We start from the raw sequence: 23,805 nt of genomic DNA, 5'->3' as shown, positions 1-23,805 counted from the left end.
CCTTACTGAAGTTATTGTGCAACCGAATCTCAACCTAAACTTTCTCAAAGAACACATTGTTCATGAAGGATAATATGTATAGAGTACAATCTATTTCGAACTTGCGGAAGCAAATATACACCGCCGGTGTAGCTTTTGTTGCTATCATTATAGTTTTCCTGTACGGAACTAATTTTCCACGTATGGCCAAAAATGAAAGTCGCCATTTCGATACATGATGATGCAGCTACTAATTCACAGAACATGTGATGCAAATAACCGTTCAGTTCGTATTTGTCTAGAGGAGTTCTATTGAATGTCGCACATGCACCCCTAATATTGCGGGGTCCCCAGATTTCTAAGCGTGCTAAATCGTCTATGGACGGAAAATCTACGAGTGTACAGACCCACCAACCTAAGTGTTAAATAAGCTTCATCTATGTTGCTTGGCGTGTACAAAGCTACCTTGATGCGCACTTTCTTGGCTCGCTCGATGTCGTTTGACTTTGCTGGATGAAACAAGAGAGAGGAGTGTTGTTGTTGTATTGTGATGAGGAAGATTCTTCATTCGTGGAATCGAATGTGTCTGGAAGCGCCGTCGATCGTGAGCAAATTTGATGAGCGTCACTGGATACGTTTTCCGTGCTGAAGGGTTTCCGTGAAGATTTGCACGGCTGCGGTTGTACTGACATCGAATAGACTCAAATCTCGTTTGACGATATGGGGGTTGAACGAGAAATCAAAAATATATAAAGGAGAAACAGATTCCACGAGATTCTCATTCTTCACAAATCACTCAACTCAAGGCAAAGAAACAAGTTGGTAGCTCTACAATCAATCTTTCGAATCGGTCTTTCTGCAACAAATTTTCTGAATATTTAAAAATGAAGCTCTCCATTCTCTCCACAGGACTCGCAGTCCTTGCACAGTTTGTCTCTGCTGCCCCAACACCAACTGAAGGTGATGCTATTGCTGAGCGTGCAAACATCGCTAAGAGAGCTTCTATCACCGATGTTGCCACTACCGGCTTTGCAACCCAAAACGGCGGGTAAGTGATTCCTCAAAATCGTCTCTGAACCTTTCTAACGATTTCCCAGAACTAAAGGAGGAGCAGGTGGCGCAACCACCACCGTCTCTACACTTGCTCAATTCACAGCAGCAGTAACCAACGACGAAGTTGCAAGAGTCATCGTCGTTAGCGGTACCATCTCTGGTTCTGTCAAAGTTAGAGTTGGATCCAACAAGACGATCGTTGGAAAGAAGGGAGCTAGTATGTTCTCTCCTTGCAAAAACATATTCTAGACAGCACTGATGACTTTCTAGCACTCATTGGAATTGGCCTCTATATCAATAAATCCACAAACGTCATTGTGCGAAACATCATTAGTCAGAAGGTCCTGGCTGCCAATGGTGATGCTATTGGTATTCAAGCAGCAAAGAATGTTTGGATTGATCATGTGTTCGTGCTTCAAAAATCTAGAGCAAAAATCAAAACTAATTTATTCCCCAGCGATGTCTCCTCCGATCTCACCCACGGCAAAGACTACTACGACGGTCTCATCGACGTCACCCACGCCTCCGACTGGGTCACCATCTCCAACTCATACATCCACGACCACTTCAAGGCATCTCTCATCGGCCATTCCGACAACAACGCTGCTGAAGATACCGGACATCTCACCGTCACTCAACACAACAACTACTGGTCCAACATCGGATCCCGCACTCCATCTTTCAGATTCGGAACCGGACACGTATTCAACAGCTACTTCTTGAACGCCAACACCGGTATTGACACCAGAGACGGTGCGCAAATCTTGGTTCAAAGCAACGTTTTCAAGAATGTCAGTGAGCCAATCGCTGCGCTTTACAGTGATGACACTGGGTATGTTTTCCCTTCTCTCTCTTCTCCCCATTATTCCCATCTCCTGGTCAATTTTACTCACACAAAAACAATAGATACGCAAACGCATTCGACAACGATCTCGGCGGATACGCCAACACAGCTCCAGTCGGTACATTGACCACCACTTCCCTCCCATACTCGTATTCCTTGTTGGGTAGCGGAAATGTCGTTGCCGCTGTTGTAGGCTCTGCAGGTGCTACTTTGGCTTTGTAAGCGGGCTTGCGAGCGAGCGTGCAAGCGGGAGAGTTCTGGAGAGGATCTCAGAAAGCGTGGAGAGATTGGAAGATGATGGGATAGCGGGTTACGAGATTTAGGGTGGCTTGGGGAGTGAAGATATTTTTATTCTCGTGGATAAGTAGTTTTTGATGGATGGATGTATGGATGGATGGAGAGAGGGAGGAACGTACATAGTTCAGCAATACGATCGTTATATTCTTCAAAGATGACCTGACCTTTTTGAATTTTCATATTTCATATTTGTGATTGTGTAACGTATGAGCATCGTCTTTCAATTTGGAAATTCATAATCGTAGTTACAAAGTCACAAACAGCGTGCCAGCTACTCCGTTTGCGAAGCTCGGATATCCCCCCTTTTCAAATATTTTTTCATCCTTCGAATTCCATGTAGTGTAGTGTAGAGTAGTGTCGTAGAACGTGGATGGAAAACAAATAATCAGGGGAAAGAAGATACCGTATGTCGCCTCAATTTTTTTTACTATGGGGTAAAGTAAGTACTGTGTGGGATTTCATGTATATTCTTGGGATGTTCAGTGTTTATTTTTTAGGTAAGACATGTAGACATACCTACCTAGGTAGGTATATCACTTTCCTTATTTTGCTTCTGGATGTATAGATAGGTTTTAGGATAACTTATTCACTAAGCGTCTACACGAGTGTAGGTGATATCTGAGTTGAAAGTATGCTAAATCTCTGTTAAGATTTGTAATAGATAGGAGGGCCAGTGGATGAGAACTGGATTCGAGCGATTGAAATAGGGGTTCATTCATGGGATACAATGATTAGCGAATCAACATCTTCACAAATACGAGCGCAAGAGCTGAAGATGAAGATGAATATAAGAATTTGAAGAGGGGGAAAGGAGTATTAATTTTTCTACCCGAGGAACTTTATTTCTATCTGTTCTATCCCATTGTGTCTATCATTCAAGCGTCTCTCCGATCCCAAGCTTTTATCTCTGAAATCCAATCAGTCGATACGTTCCAGCCAGACTCCAAACCCATGTCCCAGTCATAAAACCCGATCTAAAGCCCCTCTTTCGCCAGCATATCCGCAATATCCAAATAAAAAGCAATCGCGTTAAACTTCCTCACATTCCCCGTCAACTCCCACACCAACCACCTCAACCTATTGGTCCAATTGATTAAATCCAAATGACTGACATCCACCAAAGTCCCCTTATAAGTGCCCCAACGACTACTCTCCACACTAACCAACCCATCATTCGGCCCCTCAACTTTTTCCACTATCCCATGACTCTTGCGAAACGCACTCCATAGCTTCGGATCGCAAGACGCCCCATAGCTAAAATAACGCACACTCTCATCATCCGGCGTATTCGGATTAAACTCCTCGCCCATATATTTCCTCGTCAACTGCGTAAAAGCCCCCGTACTAATCCCCACCTCATTCAATTTCTTAATCAACCCCGGTATCATCCCATGCCACCAACTCTCATCGAAACAATAATCCGCAAACGCGCTTCCCCGATGCGGCGTCGCGATCGTCGTCAAACTCAGCACTTCCACATTCGGCGGCTGCAACCGCGATATCATAAACCGTGCATCTAAACCTCCCATACTATGCGCAATAATATTCACGCTCTTCCCATTCGCCTTGGCGGCAATATCTTCCCCCAATGCCGCGGCGCGTTCTTCGATACTACCGGAAGCGGGCACAGAGGCGATAATTACTTCGATGCCCTTTGCGCGAAGAGCATTTGTTATGCCGCGCCAATATTGTACTGCAGGGAGAAGAGTACCCGCAATGCGAACTTCGTCGAAACCGAAGAGACCGTGTGCGAGGACAATTGGATGTTTAGGTGTAGCTAATCTCATTAGTGTCCTGACGTACATTACATCGAGGAGGCATGCGAGGGAAGATACCATAACAATCTCTAATCGTAGCAAAATCATCCTCAATCGCCCTTCCAATATCACTAACCTTCGGATCCGCATCTCTCATATCCTTTTCTATCTCATGTTGTCGAACATTTGACGTATGAATTCCCGCTGCATGAATAAACGACGTACGTGGCTGAGGAATAAGTTTCTGTGAAGTATGGATGGCTGAGTTATGTATTTGTATTTGAGAATCTGTTGTTCGGGTGGAAAGTTTACGAGGGCGGGAAGTATTGAAGGAGAGCATTATAGGTCGTTTGGCTCGTGGTACATTGTGAGATAGACATCTTATCGATGCTACACGAGCGACCGGAAATGTCATAATTGAATATTACACATTGAGTTTGGCTAAAAATCATTGCCATTTTGAAAAGAGTCGAGGTGGAAAGAAGAAGGTGCTTGATAGTGTTCGCGGGGCTAGATTTTTGTTGGTAAAACTAGTGACGTAGATGGAAACATGTGATTGGCCTTGAGGAGCGGAACGGGCCTTTGCTAAAAATAGTCGAATTAGACGCACCTAAAGTCAAGATCAAGATCATTATCATTATCAATATCCACAAGAGGATTGTATAAGATTCGTGGGTATGGAGTCTTTAGCATATTGAGCACATATTCTGAAACATAATTCGAAACAGAGGATATCTTTGTTGTTGAATCGCGAGCTAGTCTATACACAGGTTATCATCAATTGCCTCTTCACCACAACAGTAACTTCGATGTAACTTTCATCATGGCGGAGAACTAATAGTCTTCACTACCACAACCATCTCCCCTTACAATTTCGCATTGCTCGACCTCCCCCCCAAATAAACTCAAGATTGAGTTCCCTATTTTGGTCCTTCAACACGTTCAGGTACAACAGGCTTAACATCGAAGACTGCCTTCAACAGGTCCGATATAACCTGACTCTCCCCCTTCTTGCCTGCTTCCTTGATCTCCTTCAACTTGATCTCAGCATCCTTGTTGGCATCTTCTTCTGCCTTCTTGTTGCCGCTCGTGTGCTAGACCCAACAAGTTAGAACCTCGAATCGTTCCTAGCTAGAGTGCCCTTCCCACTCTCCAGACACAACGTACCTCTGCCTCGAACTTTTTGAACTCATTTTCCTTTTCCTTTCTATACGCATCGATCTCCTTCTTTGCCTCGTCTCTTGCTTCCTTTACACGTTTTGTGCGGTCTGCATCGCTATCAGCATTGCCTCATCCTGCAAACATAGTATCGTCGTAAGTATCAACTCACATTCTCTAGCTGTAGATAGAAACGTTAGTATATAATTTAAACTTTGCCAACATTCTAGGATTCCAACTCACCTTTCTGAACAATCTTCTGCGCATCTCTCTCTGCCTAACCTCTCAATCAGTATCTCCATCCTCCTCTCATCATCCTAGAGCCCAAACATACATCAAGCAACGTCTGAATGCCCGCCGAATTCTGTGCCGACTATCATCTTACAATTAGCAAAGCACTCACAACCCAACCTCCAGCCCATCCATGCCCATCTAACATAACCCCCGATCCAAATCATCGGACTAAACATACCATCTTCAAATCCGACTGTTCTCTGCACAAACAATACAATAAGGTCAAGGTATCTTCTCTTTCAAAAATCAATCGTGTCTTCGAATCGTTATCAGCGTCGCGCAAGAAGAAAGTGGAGAGTTAACGTTGGATTTGGAGTGGTTCAAGCTTAGATAGCTCCAACAGATGCAACAAGCTCTCCTGGTGCAGTGTAGAGACCCCTGTCCGGCAACTTCCGTCTGCGCCTATCGCATCGATTGCAGCTTCTCAATGACTCCACCATTCTAGAAATTTAGATACCCGTCTTGTTCATACTGAACATTATATATTTGTAGACAATTGGAGTTACTTCTCATAATTCTTTATAAGAGGTTCCCAAAAAATCAACTCAATGTCTCGCGCAGCAAAATTAACACTCTTCGGCACTTCACTCTTCGCCGCCGGCACTATAGTCTTCGTACATTATGCGCAGACGGCCGAGAAAGCTGTACGTTCTACCTCTCTATTCCACCTCCGTACCATTTCCAGTCTCAGCTGCACATATACTAAAACAATACACAGGCAATGCACGCAGGCGTAATCCGAGACATGGAACAACAGCGCATAAAAAAAGAGCGCCAGTTAGATTTCGATTTGCAGCGGGCGATGGAAGAAGAATATAGGAAGGTGCAGAATGTTAGTGATGGGACTACGAGGTGATACACCTCTGCGGCTTCAGACGAGTATATATGTTGTGTTTAGGCATTACAAATCATGGTACTCGTTTGAAGAATGAACGAGAGAGAGAGATGTATATTACAAACCTGGGCAACACGGCAACAAAAATTAGGGATCAATATGTATGAGTATGTATGGGAATGAATTGCTGGAGGAAGTCCTAGAGTATGATTGTAGCCACGTATGGCATTATCCAAGGGATATATTAAGTCCTGTACAAATAGGCCATGAAAAAGATTCGATGTGAATTTTGAAGAGAACTTTCACAAAAACAAAAGAGATCAAGTCACACCATCGATCAGATTATCAGTTATTATCTTGTTCTTTATGCGTAAAGAAAAATCTTAGTATGATACAGCAGCACCATTCAATTTCATGATGTGCGCCCAATATAATGCTTTTCTGTGCATCTTCAGCACTATGACGTAGAATATTTGGCAGAATATTTCTGCGAACGAGAAACGCAATCAAACTTCTTCATCCTATGCAAATAATTTGAATGCCCCTTCTTAATGGTCACAATCTTTCTTCCCTCCCAAACGCCACGATATGCAAAGATTTCCCCTGCCACGAAATTCATAGTCTACCCCCATCCAGTCGTAATTAGATCGTACAAAATCAGCGCACCGTAATGCCAGATCTCTTTGTGAACATTCTTGTGGCAATATTCATTGCTGCTAACTCTTGGAAAAGTAATTTAGCGGCGTACGGGATGTGAATTTGGGAAATCTTTGTCTTATTCTTGCAAGGACGACACTCGAAGGAACCGGTATTGATTTTACTATAATTAGGTCAGCATAACTTTTTTTTCTGGATGGCACATAGGCTTACGCAATTGGTGTCATGAGTCCACAGATATCACAGATATGAACTCTGAAAGCATCTGAAACCTCAAACAATCTCTCCTTCAAGAAAGCACTGGCACCGTGAGAAATCATACAATCACGTTCCATCTCTCCGAAACGAAGACCACCATCTCTAGCACGACCTTCCACGGGTTGTCTGGTTAGAATTTGAACAGGACCTCTGGCACGTGCATGAATCTTGTCGTCGACCATGTGACGCAAACGTTGGTAATATGTGGGACCAAGGAAGACTTGGGCCATCATCTTACGACCAGTGTGACCATGGTACATGATCTCAAAACCACGAGAATGGTATCCATGTGCACGGAGAAGCTTAGAGACAGAATCGACAGTGACTTCGGTAAATGGTGTGGCATCACCCTCAAGTCCACGTAGAGTAGAAACCTTACTCAATTGACACTCGATCAAATGTGCGATTGTCATACGAGATGGAATAGCGTGGGGATTGATGATAAGATCTGGAACTACACCCTCTCTAGTGAACGGCATGTCCTGTTGCATATATGTAATACCGATAGTACCCTTCTGTCCGTGACGCGAAGCGAATTTGTCACCAATTTGAGGAATTTTGGTAGTTCTCATTCTGACCTTCACGAATCGGAGACCTTCGGCATTGGTGGTAATAAGTACTTGATCAACAAGACCACTCTCGGTGCTTCGAAGAGGTGTTGATGCATCACGCTTGACATGAGCTTTTGTGCGCTGGCCCATTTCCTCAGAGTCAGGAGCAATTGGTGCAGTCTTTCCGATAATGATATCCGCACCAGTGACACGAACACCAGGAGCCACGATTCCATCATCGTCAAGTTTGTCATATGTACCCTGCTTGAGCTTAAGAGTATCGGATCTATAAGGCTTTTCGAATTGTTCCACAACGTTCATACCAATACGCTTTTCTTGATCGGTGTAGGCTCGATAGAACAAACTTCGAAACAATCCACGATCAATACTACTTTGGTTCATAATAACGGAATCTTCTTGATTGTAGCCAGAGTAGCACATGATAGCAACAATGGCGTTTTGACCTGCGGGCAGTTCTCTGAACTTTAGGAACTCCATAGAACGTGTAGTGGCGAGAGGCTTTTGAGGATAGTATAAAATATTGGCCATAGTATCCATGCGAACATCAAAGTTAGTGAGGAAAACTCCCATAGCTTGTTTACCCATAGCAGATTGATAACAGTTACGAGGAGACTTTGTAGCAATAGAATTAGCCTTGAATGAATAAAATCATTGAACTTAAAGCTTACCTGATTGTGATCCGGGAAGGGAATAATGCTTGCGCAGATGCCCAAGATCATACTTGGATGAATTTCACAATGAGTCCAGACATGGGCAGTTGGATTGATAGGTGCCTTGACACGCTTGTTCAAATCACCACTTTCATCGGGACGAATTTGATAACCAGCCTGAAGTTGTCGAGAGATGTCCAGATCTTCAGGTGTCATGGTAATCATGACGGTCTCTTCTTCCTCGGCGTCCAGATACTCAACCACACCATCATTAATCAAACCTTGGAATCCATAGTATCCTTCCCTTAGTTTATCACCCTTATCCATGTTGGCTGGCATCGTCTGATCTTCCTCCAGACGGTGAATGTGGTCCTTATTCAATACCAAGTTACCTTTGTTGGTGCTGTCAGGATCATTGTCAATAACCAATAAAGGTCTGCACACTCGTCCTGCATCGGTGAAAATCTTGAACTCTCTGTCACGAATTTCCCGAATAAGTGAAACTTCATGAGAGATCAAGTGTGATCTACGAAGATCTTGGACACATTTGACCAAATGAGCAGGATCTCGATGAATACCAACCCAAACACCATTGACGAAAACCTTTGTTGCATTGGGTGCTCGGAGTGGTTCGTACTCCTCCAACACTTCCATGTTTCTTTGAATCATGAACTCGACGATTGGATCACTTGGCGTACCAACTGTAACGTAACACATCAAAGCCAAATTCTTAACCAAACCACAAGCTTGACCTTCGGGCGTCTCTGCAGGACAGACCAAGCCCCAATGAGTATTATGCAGTTGTCTAGGTTTGGCGATCTTTCCATCACGTCCGATAGGTGTATTGGTTCGGCGCAAATGAGAAAGCGTTGAAGCAAAAGTATATCTGTTCAACACTTGAGACACACCAGCGGTAGAACTTGCTGCCTTCTTCTGGTCACCCCAGTTACCTGTGGCCAAAGAATATTTCAGACCGTTCGTGATTGTTGTGGATTTCACACCCAAAGTTAAATTAAACTCTCGGTTGTTTTCCACGCAGCGTTGCAAGTATCTGTACACATCCGTTGTCAATCTACGGAACAGATTTCTGAACAACTTTGCAAGTAAAGGTCCAGCCAAATCCAAACGCTTCTTTCCGAAATGATCTCGATCATCAGTCTCCCGACGACCAAGAGCGCATTGAAGTAACTTATGAACCATGTAACCCAAGAAGAACGCTTTTCGGGTTTCACTACCTTCCTTTTGAGAGATATGAGGAAGCAGCTCCTTCTGCATGATGTCGCGTGCGTATTTGATACGCTTATCACGAGTCAAAGATGTACCGTTACCACGCTTTCCGATGAAATCGAGGGCAACTTCACGATCTTGGATGACGAAAGCTTCCTCAATACATGGCTTCAACATCTCGAGCATTTGAGTGTCATTTCGATCGTAACAAATGTGGTTCAAAATATCTTCATCAGATACAACACCAAGTGCGCGAAAGACGATGGCTATAGGGATGTCTGCTTTGATATATGGTAAAGTTGACTTGACAGTTTTACCAAAACCTCCTCGGTTGCTGTCACCTTTGTCGTATAGTTTGATTTGCAATGAAGAGATAAGACGCGAACCCTTCTCCAGAGCACTTCGAATTTCAGCCAAGTATGACACTGCACTGTTCGCTGGCTTCTTGAAGACTTGAACAATGTTGGCGGCACTACGCTCTTGGGCGATCAGAACCTTCTCACTTCCGTTGATAATGAAATATCCTCCTTGATCGTAAGGGCATTCGTTCCATCCATAGAGTTCGTCTTCGTCGAGACCCTTCAATATACAAAATTCCGACTTCAACATCATAGGCAATTTTCCGATATAAACTTGTTCTGGAAGTGGAGCACCTTTAGGGCCTTCTGGGTCACCATCCTCATATTCCCAGACCAATCGTGTAGGATGTTCTCCGCCATTCACCAACTCTGCTTCTTGTTCGTCATCAAGCTCGTTGAGAGGAACAGGGCGCTCTACAGCGACTTGAGTACTCTTCGTCATCTCTATGTAAAGAGGACTTGAATACGTAAGATTTCGCAAACGAGCTTCTTGTGGTAACATAACTTGTGTGCTTCCATCACCTTCGGTCATAGCCGGTCGAGAAAGCATGATGGTGCCGAACTTGATTTCATATCGACGGAGTGCGATAGGATTGTCGTGGGACGAAGGTGGATTGTTTTGGTCAAGCGTGAGTTGTGAATTCTCTTCGACAAGCTCTTGCATAGTGGTTTGGACGAATTCATCGAAAGAGTCGAGTTGCTGCGAAACTAGACCTTTTGCTTCGAAGAAGGAAGAAATAACCGTCCAGCAGTCCTCTGCCGTGATACCTGCATCCTCCTCTCCATAATCATCATATTCGTATCCCTCTTCGTAATCAGCCATGGTGTATTAATTTGAACTCTACTATCTGTATGCGAGTCGAGTTGAGGTCGGAAATTTGATGGAATGCGGAGTTGTAGTTAGAATTGTCGCAAAGGCAAAGTTGAGAGCTGTCGCCTCAAACAAAAGATTGGCGCGTCCCCAGGACCAAAAAGGACCTCAAGAACAAAGAAACAATGGCATAAAGATCATACAAAAATTATTTGAAGAAATTTTGAAACTGGCACGATGATAATAGTTTTGTTGATGTTGAGGCTCAAGTTTCAGAATTCAAGGTGAGATTAATGAAGGTACAGAAATAATTCGAGCTGGAGGAAGCCTTTCAAGTTGCCCAGAGCATACAAGCAAAAGTGTAAGCCGTAGAATTGCAAATCAAGCTTAGCTTTTTGAGACTAGCGTGGGGCTCGGACAAACTAATAGCCGAGCCGAAGAACACCCCTTTACATTATTCTCTTGCGAGCCTTTGAATACATTCACCACTTGTCCAGTGATTGCTCAAGAGGTTCCAGAACTGAACGTCTTATTCTCAAGAGCACTACAAGTTGATCTCTTTCAAATTTTATTCTTCAATCTTATTAGCTCTGTTGTTCTTCAATCTTAGAAGCTCTGTTCCTTGCACAGTCTCAATATCTAGGTATCTTGACATGATGGTGTTTGATATCTTGAGTTGTTGACCTCAAATGATGATGAGAAACGATCAATCTCGTTCATGATTTTCTAAAGTTCAGGATTGGGTTGAATTGTAGGAACAAGCTTGCTTAGTTATTGGAGCTTATTCAGTTGCTTGAACGTTTGATAGTTGTTGCAGTGTGGAGCCTTTGAGATTTATTGGACGGACTCTAGATTGACTTCTGGTGTTTATGACTAACCCTCTCCTCTTCCATACTTATTGTTTCATTGTTCTTTGTGTACATCTGTTATTCTTAAATTGAGATTATACAAAACTTCTTATTCGCATAGATACTGTTTGTCTCTTGCCTGTGTATCATTTCAATTATTCTTTATATACACTTATATACATTCATACATATTTATACATAACATCAAAATTGCTCATTGCTTCAACTCCTTTGCATGCTTCTCGTTCACCAAGACATAGCGGTAACGAGCTTTTCCATCATCCATATCGACAACAGCTTGGTTTGCCTCTGATAATGGTCTCTCCTGAATAAAAGGATGGATATTGTTTTTGGCAGCAAACTCCAACATCTCACTAATGTCTTTTGGTGTACCGATTGCACTACCTCCAAGCTTTACTCCCTTTCCAATGAAGGCGAACATATTCAAAGCTGGAATGACATCCTCTGGAGCTCCAACCTGAATGAATTCACCCTTGGTTTTTAGCAATGAAAGATATCCAGCGATTGGCATTTTTGGGCTAGAGACGGTGCAGACGATCAAGTCAAGAGATCTAGCGTTCTTCTTGGCCCAATTTTCGTCTTCGTCTGTAGCAATGAACTTGGTGGCACCCATCTTCTCTGCATCGGCTTTCTTTCCGCTTGATCGGGAGATTGCAACAACCTCTTTGCAGCCGAGACCCTTGGCCCATAGAAGACCAAAATGACCCAAGCCTCCGATACCAACTATTCCGACTCGCTTGTCAGGCCCAGCTCCGTTGTTAACAAGAGGTGACCAGGTTGTAACACCTCCGCACAACATAGGAGCTGCTTCGGCAAGAGAAAGTCCATCGGGAATCTTGACAACAAAATGCGATGGAGCACGGCAGTAATCTGCATAACCACCGTATGACTTGGAACCATCGGGATAAACTCCGTTATAAGTTCCAACCATTTTTGTGCAATGGTTCTCCATTCCACTTGCACATTCCTCGCACTCAGGCTTCAGACAAGCACTTGATTGTGCACCAACACCGCATCGATCACCAAGCTTGATGTGCTTTACGTTTTTCCCCACTTTCACAGCAGTACCAGCTAGCTCGTGTCCTACGCAAGCTGGGTAATTTGTCGCGCCCTATAGCCAAATCGTTATTCCTCACTTCCATATTCCAAGAAAAGAAGTACATACCCATCCAGATCTCAATGTATGAAGATCAGACCCACAGATACCGCAGTAGGCAATCTTGATATCGACATCATCCTCCGTCCAAGTCTTTGGCTCGAATTCTTGCCATACCATTTTCCCCTTAGCAGCCTCCTTATCTAACGCCATCCATCCTTCAAATTTATATGAAGATGCCATTGTTTTTGCTTTGTGTAAGTCGTCGGATGGATTCAAAGAGTCTTTTAAGTGATTTGTAAGAGAGAGTATTCTATCTGTAGCTACAGAAGCAGGACTCTTTGTGGGTGTAGACATGGTATGTATTTAATGATCTAATCCAGGTTACTGCGTCTTGGTATGATATGTGATGTATGTGATGTAGTGAACTCCACTTTTTTCCAAACTCTATTTCGGCCGAAGAATCCAACTCAAAGAATCAGGACGAAGTGAAGCTATTTTAAATCCGCAAAGGGCACCAATCAAGTATGGTTTTAGACAGCAAGTAAACAAAACTTTCTTTGGAGGAACACGAGAATCCTCAAACTAGTAAAAACGATGATGTCGATAGCGTTGCTAGCGAGGAATGGAGTTTAGCAATCCCCGCGCTATTTTGAATGGAGCTTTCCGTTTCGGACAATAGCCAGCGTCAGCTTTGTTGATAATCGGAGATAGAAGAGTCTAGATGTGAAAACAATCCGGAGATGTAAGGAAAGACAAGTTTCCGATGAAAAACATTATGCACTTCAGGTTTTATGAGATTTCGGGCAATAAGGAGGGATGGAATTGTTTACCGATGCCGAGGTCTCTTAGCTTGGAGATAATTGTGGATCTGTGGTTTGATATCGAAATCGACATCAGCCAATTGGATATAACTCTTGGACCCTTTGAACGATAAATAAAGGGTTTTGATCAATCAGTCCATATAAAAGCAAGAATTGACTTCCAATAATGCTATGATCGATTAGTTTAACTCGGATCGACAAATATCATTTGGAATACAATAAATGCCGTACTTATTGATCTGTCGAGCTCGAAAAGTAGAAAAATTATCTTTCGTCAATGGAAGCGAGTGTTTCCTGTTACACCGGCCTCCCCCAGCAGCTATTATCGATTTAAAAAGGTTCGGCTGATTGTAGAGCACATTCCTGACATCATTGATTGTCTAAATAGTCAATTGTGCTTTGCGGACATTCCGAGATAATTATTCATAGGGGATTCTCCCCGCATGCACGACCTGGTAGTTTTAGGTTTTTATGGACAGTCTTAAGTCCGTGTCTAGATTTCCAAGTGGAACATTGTTGAGGGAATTATATGTGATTCAATGGTTGTGTGCGCGGGAGCTATATTCGTCGCCTTGGTTAAACTTTTAGACTCTCCTGTGTATCCGATGTTGTCTGCAGCTTGCTAGAGAAAGGCTGCTGAATGGGAAGAACATTAAAAGAGAAGAACTAGTATTTCGTGTTAGCCATGAGTTCGTGTTCATAGTATCAAAGAAACAGCAAGTTAAAATTACCATTTCAATGTTTCTAATGTGGTTTTATACAAACCTCTGAATGCAACAGAAGATAAAACGCTGCTTTGCAGACAATATCCATCTCAAATATATCTGAATGTCAATCTATCTCGCTCAATGATATCGACAATACTCCGTCGTGTAACAATCACTACGACACCACCCATACCAAACCTCCGTCAAATGAAACTCGGCTTCCTTCGCCCAGCGATGTTACCCAAGTAGATTATCCCGATCCTCCTTAGCCTCATCTCTCCCTATCGGCCATTCATCCACATCTTTATCGATTATGTTCAACAGCTCCGCTGGCAATTTTCTTCCTAAATTCTCCTTCCTAAAGACTTAATATTAGCCCACCAATTATGTCTTTGCGGCGGCACGTTTTGGGTCGAACAAATTCGATTATAAGTTTGATAAATTTCGCATTTCCCGGTTCTGTAAGACTACTTCTCGTACACGGTTCGAATTTGTATTGCAACGCATTGGACCAACTCAATAACCGACCTTCCTTCACAGCTATTGAGCCCAAATCCTGAGTAGCAGGAGCAAAATGAAAACCCTCATCGTCATGATACCCATCTTCCTTAATACCAAAAGTCTTCGCAAAAAGATCATCTTCTGAACGATGGTATGCTGATTCACTAAAATCAGTTTTCTGTCGAAAAGAAATTTGCATATCCGCTCTGTACATCTTAGGAATTTAAAGATGTGGCAGCAATACGTTCACTCTGTGTTCCATCAATATCCCAAGCAGTTCCTGAAAATAATTCATTATCATGCAATTCGATACTTCGAACTTGCACGAAGACTTGCAGTGGACGACTCCTTCGTTAGCGTTTTAGATACTGCAACATCAGATATGAAAACACAAGCTCCGGCATCCAAAGCAAGAACACGATTTGTAGCACGAAACAACCTTGCCTTGTCTCTCAACTCAGCTAAACACCACTCCCAAGCTTTCTCACTTAACATTTTTTTTCACGGTCATTTTGTGCCTTATTGCCGCTTCTCTGTGGTTGAAAACACCTATGTGCCAGTTAGGCATATCGGTCAAGAAATTGGTGAGACCTATCATGGCCAGCTCTCGAGCTGTCAGACGAGGCTTCTGTACCCACCCTCCTTCCCAATCATCTGATCCTTGGTGAAATCGCGAACTTTTGGGTAGTTTGCTGAATAAAGATATATCACCACATCCGGGAATCTTTAAAGGACCTTGTCCGCTATTATCCATGGTGAACTCACGAATGTGATTACTTTCATTCATTGTTGTTGCTCTAATACCGTGTTTTAATAACCAATGCTGTGATCGCAGAAAAGAAGGATAGATAATGAGGGAATAAAAAGTAGAATTTGCTTTGGACATCATTTATCTTGCATCGACGGGTTTTCTCTCATTTAAACTATTATATCAGCCTGGATGACTGACTTATCGGGGGAGATTGGAGTCTAGAAATTGATACTGTATGATAGGTCATTACCACTCTATGCTGACAGTGTGGGATCAGCAACTAGGGGTATTGGTATAAGGAATTTGCATAAAAGAATATATTCGCAGATATGTACAGAAGGGGCTTTGAATCTTCGCAAATTCCCAGATAGTAAAGTAATTACTTCATGTCCCATTTCCAGATGTGCAATCGATCATTACAAAACATGCTTTTGGCCAACACGTCAACGGCCAGGAAGATAAGAGAAGCTTGAACCTCTGACATGGTCCCACAATCGCAAATGTCGTTATGGAACCTAGATGTTTCCCATTCGATCTCATCGAAGCGAAAGATATGGATGTCTTAAGAAGCGCCCCAACTTGAACATCCATAGTTCAAACTTCCGCATATCGAAAACTGCTTCAATTGCAGGCTCTTCCTCTAGTGATGGCCTTCGAATGTTAAATGGCAGCGTTGCGTTCTTATTGTAAGGGTTAACAGCACGTTCCAATGCCCATGGCAAATCCACCTGGAAATTCTCAACATTCTCGATCCACGCCAAAGGGTACAGGAGGGACATCTCCAAACGGCGACCTGTAACATCATAGAAGGTGACATGTAAATCCTTCAACCCTTTCGTTCTTGAGAGTACGTCGCCAATGTAAACCAAATGTTTAGCTTGCCATCTTGCAAGTTCTTGATCTTTCTCTTGTTGCCTTTTGAAGGCGGGAGAGTCCTTGGGCTCGTAGTGAAAACATGTGTAAATCGGATGCTCTATTTTGTGGGAAATGCGGAGAGATCGAATTTGATTAAGTTGCTCCTGTGGAACCTCTGTCAGGAAGCGAGTCGCGCATTGAAGCCCAATCAGATCAAAAGTTGCAAAGGTGTAAATAACATCAATGAATTCAGCATTTCTAGACACTCTTGTCATTAGCCAAACTATCCTACCAGTTCACGATATCGGCATATTACTTACATATACTTGCAACTCAATAGAAGCGAAATCAGATTCCATGGTTTAGGCGCCGATTTCCTCCATGATTGATATACCGCTCTCACTATCCCCGTTTGATCACTGGAGCCACCTACTCCCCAGCTAAAAGACTCTATGCACTTTGTGTGTGCAGATTCCCAGCCGCCCCAATGTTCAAGACCAACATGGCCTTTTGGTCCAGCAATACAAGGCTGAAGTACTTGCTTAAAATGCTTTGGATTCTGTCTCCCTGGTCGTACATCTGTCACTGCGATGTGCAAAATTGGCCCGAGATCCAGGATTAGTTGCTCGTAAATTGATCTACGAATGTCGAAGCATAGCTTGGAAAGGAAACTACCTGGAAGCTGTTGATTCGGTTTGGAGGATTCGGGAGATTCAACCATATTGGAAGTATGAGGCCTTGCAATACTCTCTTTTCAAAACCCGATGATGTTGGCTAATTAATAAGTAGGAGATGAAAAAAGAGGAGTAGCATAGTCAGCAGGATTTCAGGAAATCGGTTGTTAGGTGATCTCCCATATCGAAAGTTTCGAATAATTCACTATGGCTAGATACTTAGCCTAGTCGCCAACCTCATTCCGCATGTATCCGGCCGAAAAAGACCTCACGACTACTAGGAGCGGAGATATATTTTTTCAATCCATACTAGAGATATAAAGTAAAAGCAATCGTAAAATCCGAATACAGAAAGCTCCATCAGTCTAAGAAACTTGAGAGAAAGACACCATCCATACCAGAAGATATGAAAGACTTGCGCGTAGGTAGCGGTAGCAGCAGTCACAGAACTCAGAAAAGATCCCACAAGTGTGGATGCGAATGCAATTACCGAGAATTCCACTGCACGAAACTTCTCGATACTGAATTAGTCGGAGTCTTGGAGACTTGGAACAAACTATATCAACAAAACAACAGATTCAAGACGAGGAGGGATTCAAACATCGTCAATCACTCTGATAACGAGACCGAAAAAGTGTTGCAAAGCTTCAAGACGAGTTATATATCTACACGTATAGGATACCTCCCTATATAAGAAATCGAGAATTCTTCCGCAGACTACAATTGGCTAGAATATTGTGACCCCCTATTTGCACACAAATCAAGCCCTAGTGCTATCTCGAGATGAGTTCCCAAAATCGACCTACCGACAGCAACATGTACAGGCTTTCCTCCTGTCTTCAAAGCCTCAAGCACAAGATCAATGCGATCAAGATCCGTATCTGCATACAAACATTAACCACCAAATGTGATATCGTTCGATAAAAGCACCAACCTGGACAAGACACAACCAAAACGCTAATCAGAAGCGGTTCCTCTCGCTGTATTGTTTGTGAAGAATATGTGATTTCACCAACTAAATAACAATAAAAATCTACAATTATTAAACCCTAATATATATTACTTACTCGGAGCAGTAACCTCAGGAGTACCAGCGATTGGCGATAGATAGAGAGGAGGATAACCACTTAATAGTGTGAAGGGACTGAGCGCCATTAGATCAGAGACCAAAACAACAATCTATACGAGGGAGCTTACGGTGGTGGATTCTCTCGGTTACTGGGTTTGCCTTTGTCAATAGGGAGAACTACTATAGTTCCATCTTTGAACACGTTGGCGAGAAGCCACCTCCTGTATGTATAGATGCGCTCCCATCCTTCGTCGCGTGTCTCTGGCGTGGTCTTATTGGCTTGTTCCCTGATTTCTACATCATGCACAGTCGTGTATATGGGGATAGAGATCATATAAAAGTAAAAGTATGAGTGCATACCATCTTCAGCGCAAAGCCTGATGAAAGAACGGCGTCTTATAAAATTTCTTCTTGTACCCTTCGACGAACTCGTCTAGTTTCGCACATGCGTCCTTGTAATACGGTAGTGTTCCAGCCTGATCAGATCAGTATAGTACATAGAACTTATAACATGCAGCTCACAGTTTCCAGATAGTCAGAGAGTTCTATGTTTGCGTCAGATTGTGGAGGACTATTGCGCCACATTTCCGCCAAAGATATTTCGGGTTTGCTAACACCAAGAAGTCCCTCGAGATCCCGTACAAACGAATCCATAAAGTCCATTTGAGCTTTCTTCGAGGTGGGAAGATAGTCGAGGGGATAAAGAATCGTAGTCGTAGCTTAAAGCGGTTACCACCCTCCTCAAGAAACCACATCCAACTCATCTCATCTCATATACCTTATCTTATCCAACTCATCTCATCGCTACCCCAAACCAGCCCTCCCCCCTCTGTAAACCACCAACTCCCATCAACCCTTATCAACCCTCACTCACCAATCGATCAACAATTACACAATTCATATCACAACATAAATTCTCCAATTCCCAATCTCCCAATCTCCCAATTCCCAATCTCCCTACTCCCCCTACTCCCCCTAACCCACATACACATAACCCACACACAGACAATACATCCGCAGAGAGAAATTTCCTTCAAATCGAATTCAACAATGCAGGCACTCGCGCCAGGAGGATAAAACGAGTCAACTTACTAGCGAGTTAACTTATTAGCGCGTGCAAACTTACACTAAACCGACTAGGAAATAGTAACTACCAAACAACTTTCCTTAGGTATTGTAAGGTTACATTCCCGAGACTTTATGTAATTGAGAAAAAAAAGGGGGAAAAAAAAGGAAAAAGAGACTTCTCACTTATCGGACATGACTACCAAGTGATAACTTCCTGGCCCCTTCCCTTAACATTGACGTCACCATGTAAACCTTAAAAGGAGCCGTCATGATAAAATCATAATTGCGAAGAAGAAAAAATATCGAAGAGAATACAAATAGAAATGAGAAATAATATTGAAAAAGGTAAAATCATAATCAGGAATTAAAGATATAATACTAGCACATTATTCTTTGAATAGAGATCATGTACTCACGCAAAGTTCCAAAGCCGCAATACATCATTCACAGGGGTCAAGGCCAACTAGCAAGGCCAAAACGACAAGACAGAAACATTCAGCAAAAATTCAAAATGCTAAATTGTAAAAAAGCGGATATGTAATTTGATTCAAAAACTATATAACAAATCGACCCTATCTCTCCCATGAAAGATAACCTCAACTATATTACCACCCATACACCTAAAGCCAGCCACCCCTTTAATTGCATCAAACCCATCGAAACTCCCAATAGCCACTAGGAAATAGAGATAGATGGACTTGAAAACACAATTGATGGAATGGAAGCGAAGATGTTAAATATGCTAATTCCTTACGCCCGCTAAAACCCATAATATAAACGAAGAGAATTGGTATGTTGAGCGGGTGAATAGAGGTGATCGCAACCCGAGATGTATTGTCGCTGGTGGCTAAAAGCGACTTTGGGGAAACCTAGATTACTAACATGGATTCCATGTAAAGTAGAGTTCGATGGTCGAGATGACGATCGAGCAGGTATGTCTCTTGTCCCTCCGTACGTAATCTCGGGCGGGGTGCGTTTCTCGGGAGAGAATGAGGTGCCTAGATACCCTTGATGACTTGGGTTCGCTCGGCATTTAGTTGAGCTGCATTTCGGTCATGACATTCCTTCTTGCACTGTAATGAAATGAGTCAGCCCACAATTCTATCTTCGCACATGATTTCTGAAAGCACATCTCCTAATCCAACTTGCCACCATTGAATCTGTTCTCCCATTCTAGGTTCATGAAATACCCCTTTGAGAACAGATTCCCCGGTTCTAGATTCAAGAGATACATCATCGGAAGTAGGGCAACTCACGTCTTCTAATTTCACACACTTGTGATCCTCCAACATTCTGTGCTTCCCACAGAATTCACCTTCACAGAATCCACAGTGTCCTACAATTCTTTGTGCTGCCACCCCGCAGTCCTTGTAATTACACTTAATCTTCTTGGGTGGCATACCGCCTCTTAGTGTCCCTGCAACGTGGATTGTCGAGTCTCGAGTAATGTTATTCGAGGTGAGAGTCGAAGATGGCTGTAGATGTCTTCCAGCGTGGACGAGACGAAGTGATGACGATGGCGAGGATGTGCGGATAGAGAGGAGATGGGCGAGGTTCGAGATGGTGGTATCTTCGGGAACGGTTATGGGTATAGCTAAATAGCGAGTTAGTTGGGAACTTTAAAAATGAATGGATTTGGGAATAAACATACTGTCGCCGGACAAGACTTTAACAAAGATTTGCATTGATTCCGATTGTAGTTCTGGAGAGGCGGACCTGGATGAAGTGGCGCTTGAAGGAGTATACATGATGGATGATTTGATGGTATGTATGTTGATTGAAGAGGACTCAGATATTATCAATGAGATTAATGAGGAAATGAAAGAGTTGTGATGATTGATGAATGGAGAAAGGGAATTGTTGAATGAAATTGGAAAATGATTAAGAAAAGAAGATTCGTTGTCTTGGTTGTATTCGTTGTACTTGTATTCGTAAGAAGAAAGTAATCGAAGGTTCTTGGTGACAATGCGATTGGGTGTCTTGTGACGAGGACCGGAGACGAGAACGTAATCTGCCGTAAGTATTGGTACTGGTGACTGTGACTGTGACTGGGAGTGTACTAAAAAGTCTTATCTGGAGGCGGGAGTCGAGGCGGTATCGGGTTATTGGGGTTTGATTTCGATAGTCGGATTATCCTTTAATGCAACTGTTTGTTGTCGACTTCTCATTCCTTGATGGGGGATGAAAGGAGACGGATTTGTTTCGTTGGTTTGTGAGTTGTGATGAAGTGGTATGGAATGTGATGATTGAGGGGGAATAATGAAAGGTGTTGGATGGAATATATGTATATATATATGTATATATGTAGATACGATATACTATATACTATATATATATATCAATACGATTATAAATATATAACAAATACAATAAATACAATAAATACCTTACACATGACTGTGAACTAACAAGACTGGGCTTGGCTCCATTCAGAGTTCAATGTACGAAGCCAGGTATGTACGATGAACGTACATCGTATGCCATCATCTCATATCACACATATCATTTCACTTGACTGACTTGACGCATGGATGGATAATTAGTCTGATTCATAATTCAACACCCTCGTGAATCTAACCATCATCTAAAGAGTCCCCTAGATCCACCTTTCCGTGATTGAAAGCATGTACTAGCGAGTGACTAGCCGAGCTAGCCTTATAAAGCACTAGCCTTCATACTAAAGACACACATTAACCTTTTACTTCCGCACTCTCCATGTACGACCAAGTCTCCTTGACTCCTCTCTCTCTGTCTTTCTCCACTCCCATGAATTCGCCTCACTTCCTCTCCATAAAGTCAAATAGCTCAAGGAAATACCTTGACATGGAAAGATTGATATATATCAATACATCATGCTTGCATCCTCATATCATTATCCGGTCTAGATTATTCTTCATACACTCTTTATCTGGAACCTATTAATCACTCATACGGATTCTAATAATGACTTTAAATTACAGTACCGATCATCATATATTGGTGGTTGGCACAAGATGATCATCTCTCATACTACCGGCAGAGCATCTCAGAGAAAGTTCATGGCGTAGAACTGAATCGCCAATTCCATCTATCAAGCATTGGTAGAGAAGCCGGATTACGGCACATGATTGGACAAAAAGACCAGATTCCAGAAAATGCCTTGCTTATTGTATCGAATTCCGAATTAGCTATTATTGATTACATACATGCTCTCTCTCGTATATACCGTACTATATTACCATCGACTGCTCCTCCTCGTACCATCCATCCATCTATCTAACCAAGCGATGTCAAGCCTCGGGAAAGTATTGTTACGGTATTTCTTGACATATCCATGGATGTTGGTACCCTTTTCCAAAAAGAGGCCCTAAACCCCGAAGTGAAGGTTACCAGGAAAAGCGATCCCGCCTTATCTCTCATCAATGGCATCACACTACTGGGGACTTCGTATAATCTACCTCGAGCTCTCTACCAAATATCTCGCAACTTCTGAGTCTTCTGAGTACCGGTGTGATTAGACCAAAGAACCAAAGAACATCTGTTCTCCTCTCTCATATCCTCGACTCAGCTACATTCGAAACATGGCTCCTAGGATGAAGCAATTCAGAAACAACCTTTAACTATCTGATGCTTGAAATCACGAACATTTCTCCTTGACACGACTGAGTGGATTATGGACCATTCAGCCACCCTGACTCATGCCACCACGCTACGAGGCCATTTACTCCATGCGCCACTAGCCACCACACCAAAGATGTAGCCACAAGTGTTCGATTGTTCGATTTTTCGATTAGCATTTTCTTAGCTTGTATGCCAAACGGAGTATATCGGCGTTGAATCGCCATTGACCCTGTGGAGTACATCAAACTTTATTCTCTACAGTCAAAATCGTATACTTTTGCCACATACATCATATGTTTGATAATCAACCAACTTTGATTCAAATTTTTCAAAGATTTGACAAGATCATTCACGATAGTTCCAAAATCCTACAATCCTCTACCGGCACTCCATACCCAAGGCATCCTGACTCACTACCCATGAAATGTATTTCTCCGTTTCGATCAACCTGCATACAACCTGCGTTACCCAATCCCTTTGATTCGATCGGCAACAGCGGCATCAAACCGTCCACGATTTCCTTTACCGATTTTCTTCATGCATGCGCCATCTGCACCGCTATAGTATCCGAAGAACCGCAATATGCGCCTCGAATCCGTCGACATCTGTACAGTTATTCGAACCATGCATCGTCAAACAGAACCCGAATCGCTAATCTAATATCTACATCTAGATACATTAGCTTAACAGATACGTAGAGAGCTAATACCAAGACCTTCAGATATGCAACAAAGTGACAAATACAAGCGAGTTTTGCCATCTTCTTCTCCAGCTTCCCCGGAAAAATCTGGATGACCTAAGATTATTATTACTCTGGACACATAAACAAGCCTCGATGAAAGCATGAATAACATCCCAAGATCAAACACCTACATCTCAACACTCTCCAATCTCCCAATCTAGACCACAGACTCATCTCACACCCCCCTATTCCTCAATTCTTAACTCTTACACAATATCCCTCCCACCCAGAGCAGACAAACCAGGCCAAAATTGACCTCTCCCAAATGCCAAATAAATCCTCCAATAAATCACCCACA

At 42.8% G+C, this 23,805-nt stretch overlaps 10 protein-coding genes across 10 annotated transcripts; 2 read left to right on the top strand and 8 right to left on the bottom strand.

Moving 5' to 3' along the window:
- Positions 1-863: 863 nt before the first annotated feature.
- On the top strand, positions 864-2,098 carry EAE98_008054 (uncharacterized protein; the record flags this gene model as incomplete). Its single annotated transcript, XM_038955677.1, has 5 exons — positions 864-1,027; positions 1,077-1,249; positions 1,303-1,438; positions 1,490-1,864; positions 1,939-2,098. The coding sequence occupies 5 exons, from the start codon at positions 864-866 to the stop codon at positions 2,096-2,098; spliced, it is 1,008 nt and encodes a 335-aa protein (XP_038807971.1).
- Positions 2,099-3,147: 1,049 nt separating this feature from the next.
- EAE98_008053 (uncharacterized protein) lies at positions 3,148-4,345 on the bottom strand (the record flags this gene model as incomplete). The annotated part of the gene is made up of 2 exons (XM_038955676.1): positions 3,148-3,950; positions 4,009-4,345. The coding sequence occupies 2 exons, from the start codon at positions 4,343-4,345 to the stop codon at positions 3,148-3,150; spliced, it is 1,140 nt and encodes a 379-aa protein (XP_038807970.1).
- Positions 4,346-4,850: 505 nt separating this feature from the next.
- Positions 4,851-5,563, bottom strand: EAE98_008052 (uncharacterized protein; the record flags this gene model as incomplete). Its single annotated transcript, XM_038955675.1, has 6 exons — positions 4,851-5,024; positions 5,098-5,198; positions 5,261-5,269; positions 5,332-5,365; positions 5,423-5,461; positions 5,561-5,563. 6 exons carry the CDS (start codon positions 5,561-5,563, stop codon positions 4,851-4,853), a joined length of 360 nt encoding a protein of 119 aa, XP_038807969.1.
- A 367-nt stretch (positions 5,564-5,930) lies between these two features.
- EAE98_008051 (uncharacterized protein) lies at positions 5,931-6,238 on the top strand (the record flags this gene model as incomplete). The annotated part of the gene is made up of 2 exons (XM_038955674.1): positions 5,931-6,026; positions 6,101-6,238. 2 exons carry the CDS (start codon positions 5,931-5,933, stop codon positions 6,236-6,238), a joined length of 234 nt encoding a protein of 77 aa, XP_038807968.1.
- A 470-nt stretch (positions 6,239-6,708) lies between these two features.
- EAE98_008050 (DNA-directed RNA polymerase II subunit RPB2) lies at positions 6,709-11,057 on the bottom strand. The gene is made up of 3 exons (XM_038955673.1): positions 8,373-11,057; positions 7,088-8,316; positions 6,709-7,037 (listed from the first exon to the last, which is right to left on the bottom strand). The coding sequence occupies exons 1-3, from the start codon at positions 10,761-10,763 to the stop codon at positions 6,875-6,877; spliced, it is 3,783 nt and encodes a 1,260-aa protein (XP_038807967.1). The 5' UTR covers positions 10,764-11,057; the 3' UTR covers positions 6,709-6,874.
- Positions 11,058-11,813: 756 nt separating this feature from the next.
- EAE98_008049 (uncharacterized protein) lies at positions 11,814-12,959 on the bottom strand (the record flags this gene model as incomplete). Its single annotated transcript, XM_038955672.1, has 2 exons — positions 11,814-12,731; positions 12,786-12,959. The coding sequence occupies 2 exons, from the start codon at positions 12,957-12,959 to the stop codon at positions 11,814-11,816; spliced, it is 1,092 nt and encodes a 363-aa protein (XP_038807966.1).
- A 1,592-nt stretch (positions 12,960-14,551) lies between these two features.
- EAE98_008048 (uncharacterized protein) lies at positions 14,552-14,962 on the bottom strand (the record flags this gene model as incomplete). The annotated part of the gene is made up of 2 exons (XM_038955671.1): positions 14,552-14,605; positions 14,666-14,962. The coding sequence occupies 2 exons, from the start codon at positions 14,960-14,962 to the stop codon at positions 14,552-14,554; spliced, it is 351 nt and encodes a 116-aa protein (XP_038807965.1).
- Positions 14,963-16,035: 1,073 nt separating this feature from the next.
- On the bottom strand, positions 16,036-17,075 carry EAE98_008047 (uncharacterized protein; the record flags this gene model as incomplete). The annotated part of the gene is made up of 2 exons (XM_038955670.1): positions 16,036-16,612; positions 16,675-17,075. The coding sequence occupies 2 exons, from the start codon at positions 17,073-17,075 to the stop codon at positions 16,036-16,038; spliced, it is 978 nt and encodes a 325-aa protein (XP_038807964.1).
- Positions 17,076-17,745: 670 nt separating this feature from the next.
- On the bottom strand, positions 17,746-18,760 carry EAE98_008046 (uncharacterized protein; the record flags this gene model as incomplete). The annotated part of the gene is made up of 6 exons (XM_038955669.1): positions 17,746-17,909; positions 17,963-18,043; positions 18,096-18,172; positions 18,226-18,384; positions 18,527-18,573; positions 18,620-18,760. 6 exons carry the CDS (start codon positions 18,758-18,760, stop codon positions 17,746-17,748), a joined length of 669 nt encoding a protein of 222 aa, XP_038807963.1.
- Positions 18,761-20,163: 1,403 nt separating this feature from the next.
- Positions 20,164-20,913, bottom strand: EAE98_008045 (uncharacterized protein; the record flags this gene model as incomplete). The annotated part of the gene is made up of 3 exons (XM_038955668.1): positions 20,164-20,238; positions 20,422-20,759; positions 20,817-20,913. The coding sequence occupies 3 exons, from the start codon at positions 20,911-20,913 to the stop codon at positions 20,164-20,166; spliced, it is 510 nt and encodes a 169-aa protein (XP_038807962.1).
- Between the last annotated feature and the right edge of the window lie 2,892 nt (positions 20,914-23,805).

The sequence above is a fragment of the Botrytis deweyae genome, assembly GCF_014898535.1.
Source record: "Botrytis deweyae strain B1 chromosome Unknown BDEW_020, whole genome shotgun sequence".
Lineage (NCBI taxonomy): Eukaryota > Fungi > Ascomycota > Leotiomycetes > Helotiales > Sclerotiniaceae > Botrytis > Botrytis deweyae.
The sequence above is the reverse complement of the archived record's forward strand: the minus strand, read 5'-3'. Positions and strand labels throughout refer to the sequence as shown.

Bases quoted from the DNA above. Each gene is read 5' to 3' on its own strand.
- EAE98_008050 (XM_038955673.1), bottom strand. From the start codon at position 10,763: ATGGCTGATTACGAAGAGGGATACGAATATGATGATTATGGAGAGGAG. The intron at 8,317-8,372 runs GTAAGCTTTAAG...ATTGCTACAAAG, and splicing joins CCTTCCCGGATCACAATCAG to TCTCCTCGTAACTGTTATCA. The intron at 7,038-7,087 runs GTAAGCCTATGT...ACCTAATTATAG, and splicing joins GGACTCATGACACCAATTGC to TAAAATCAATACCGGTTCCT.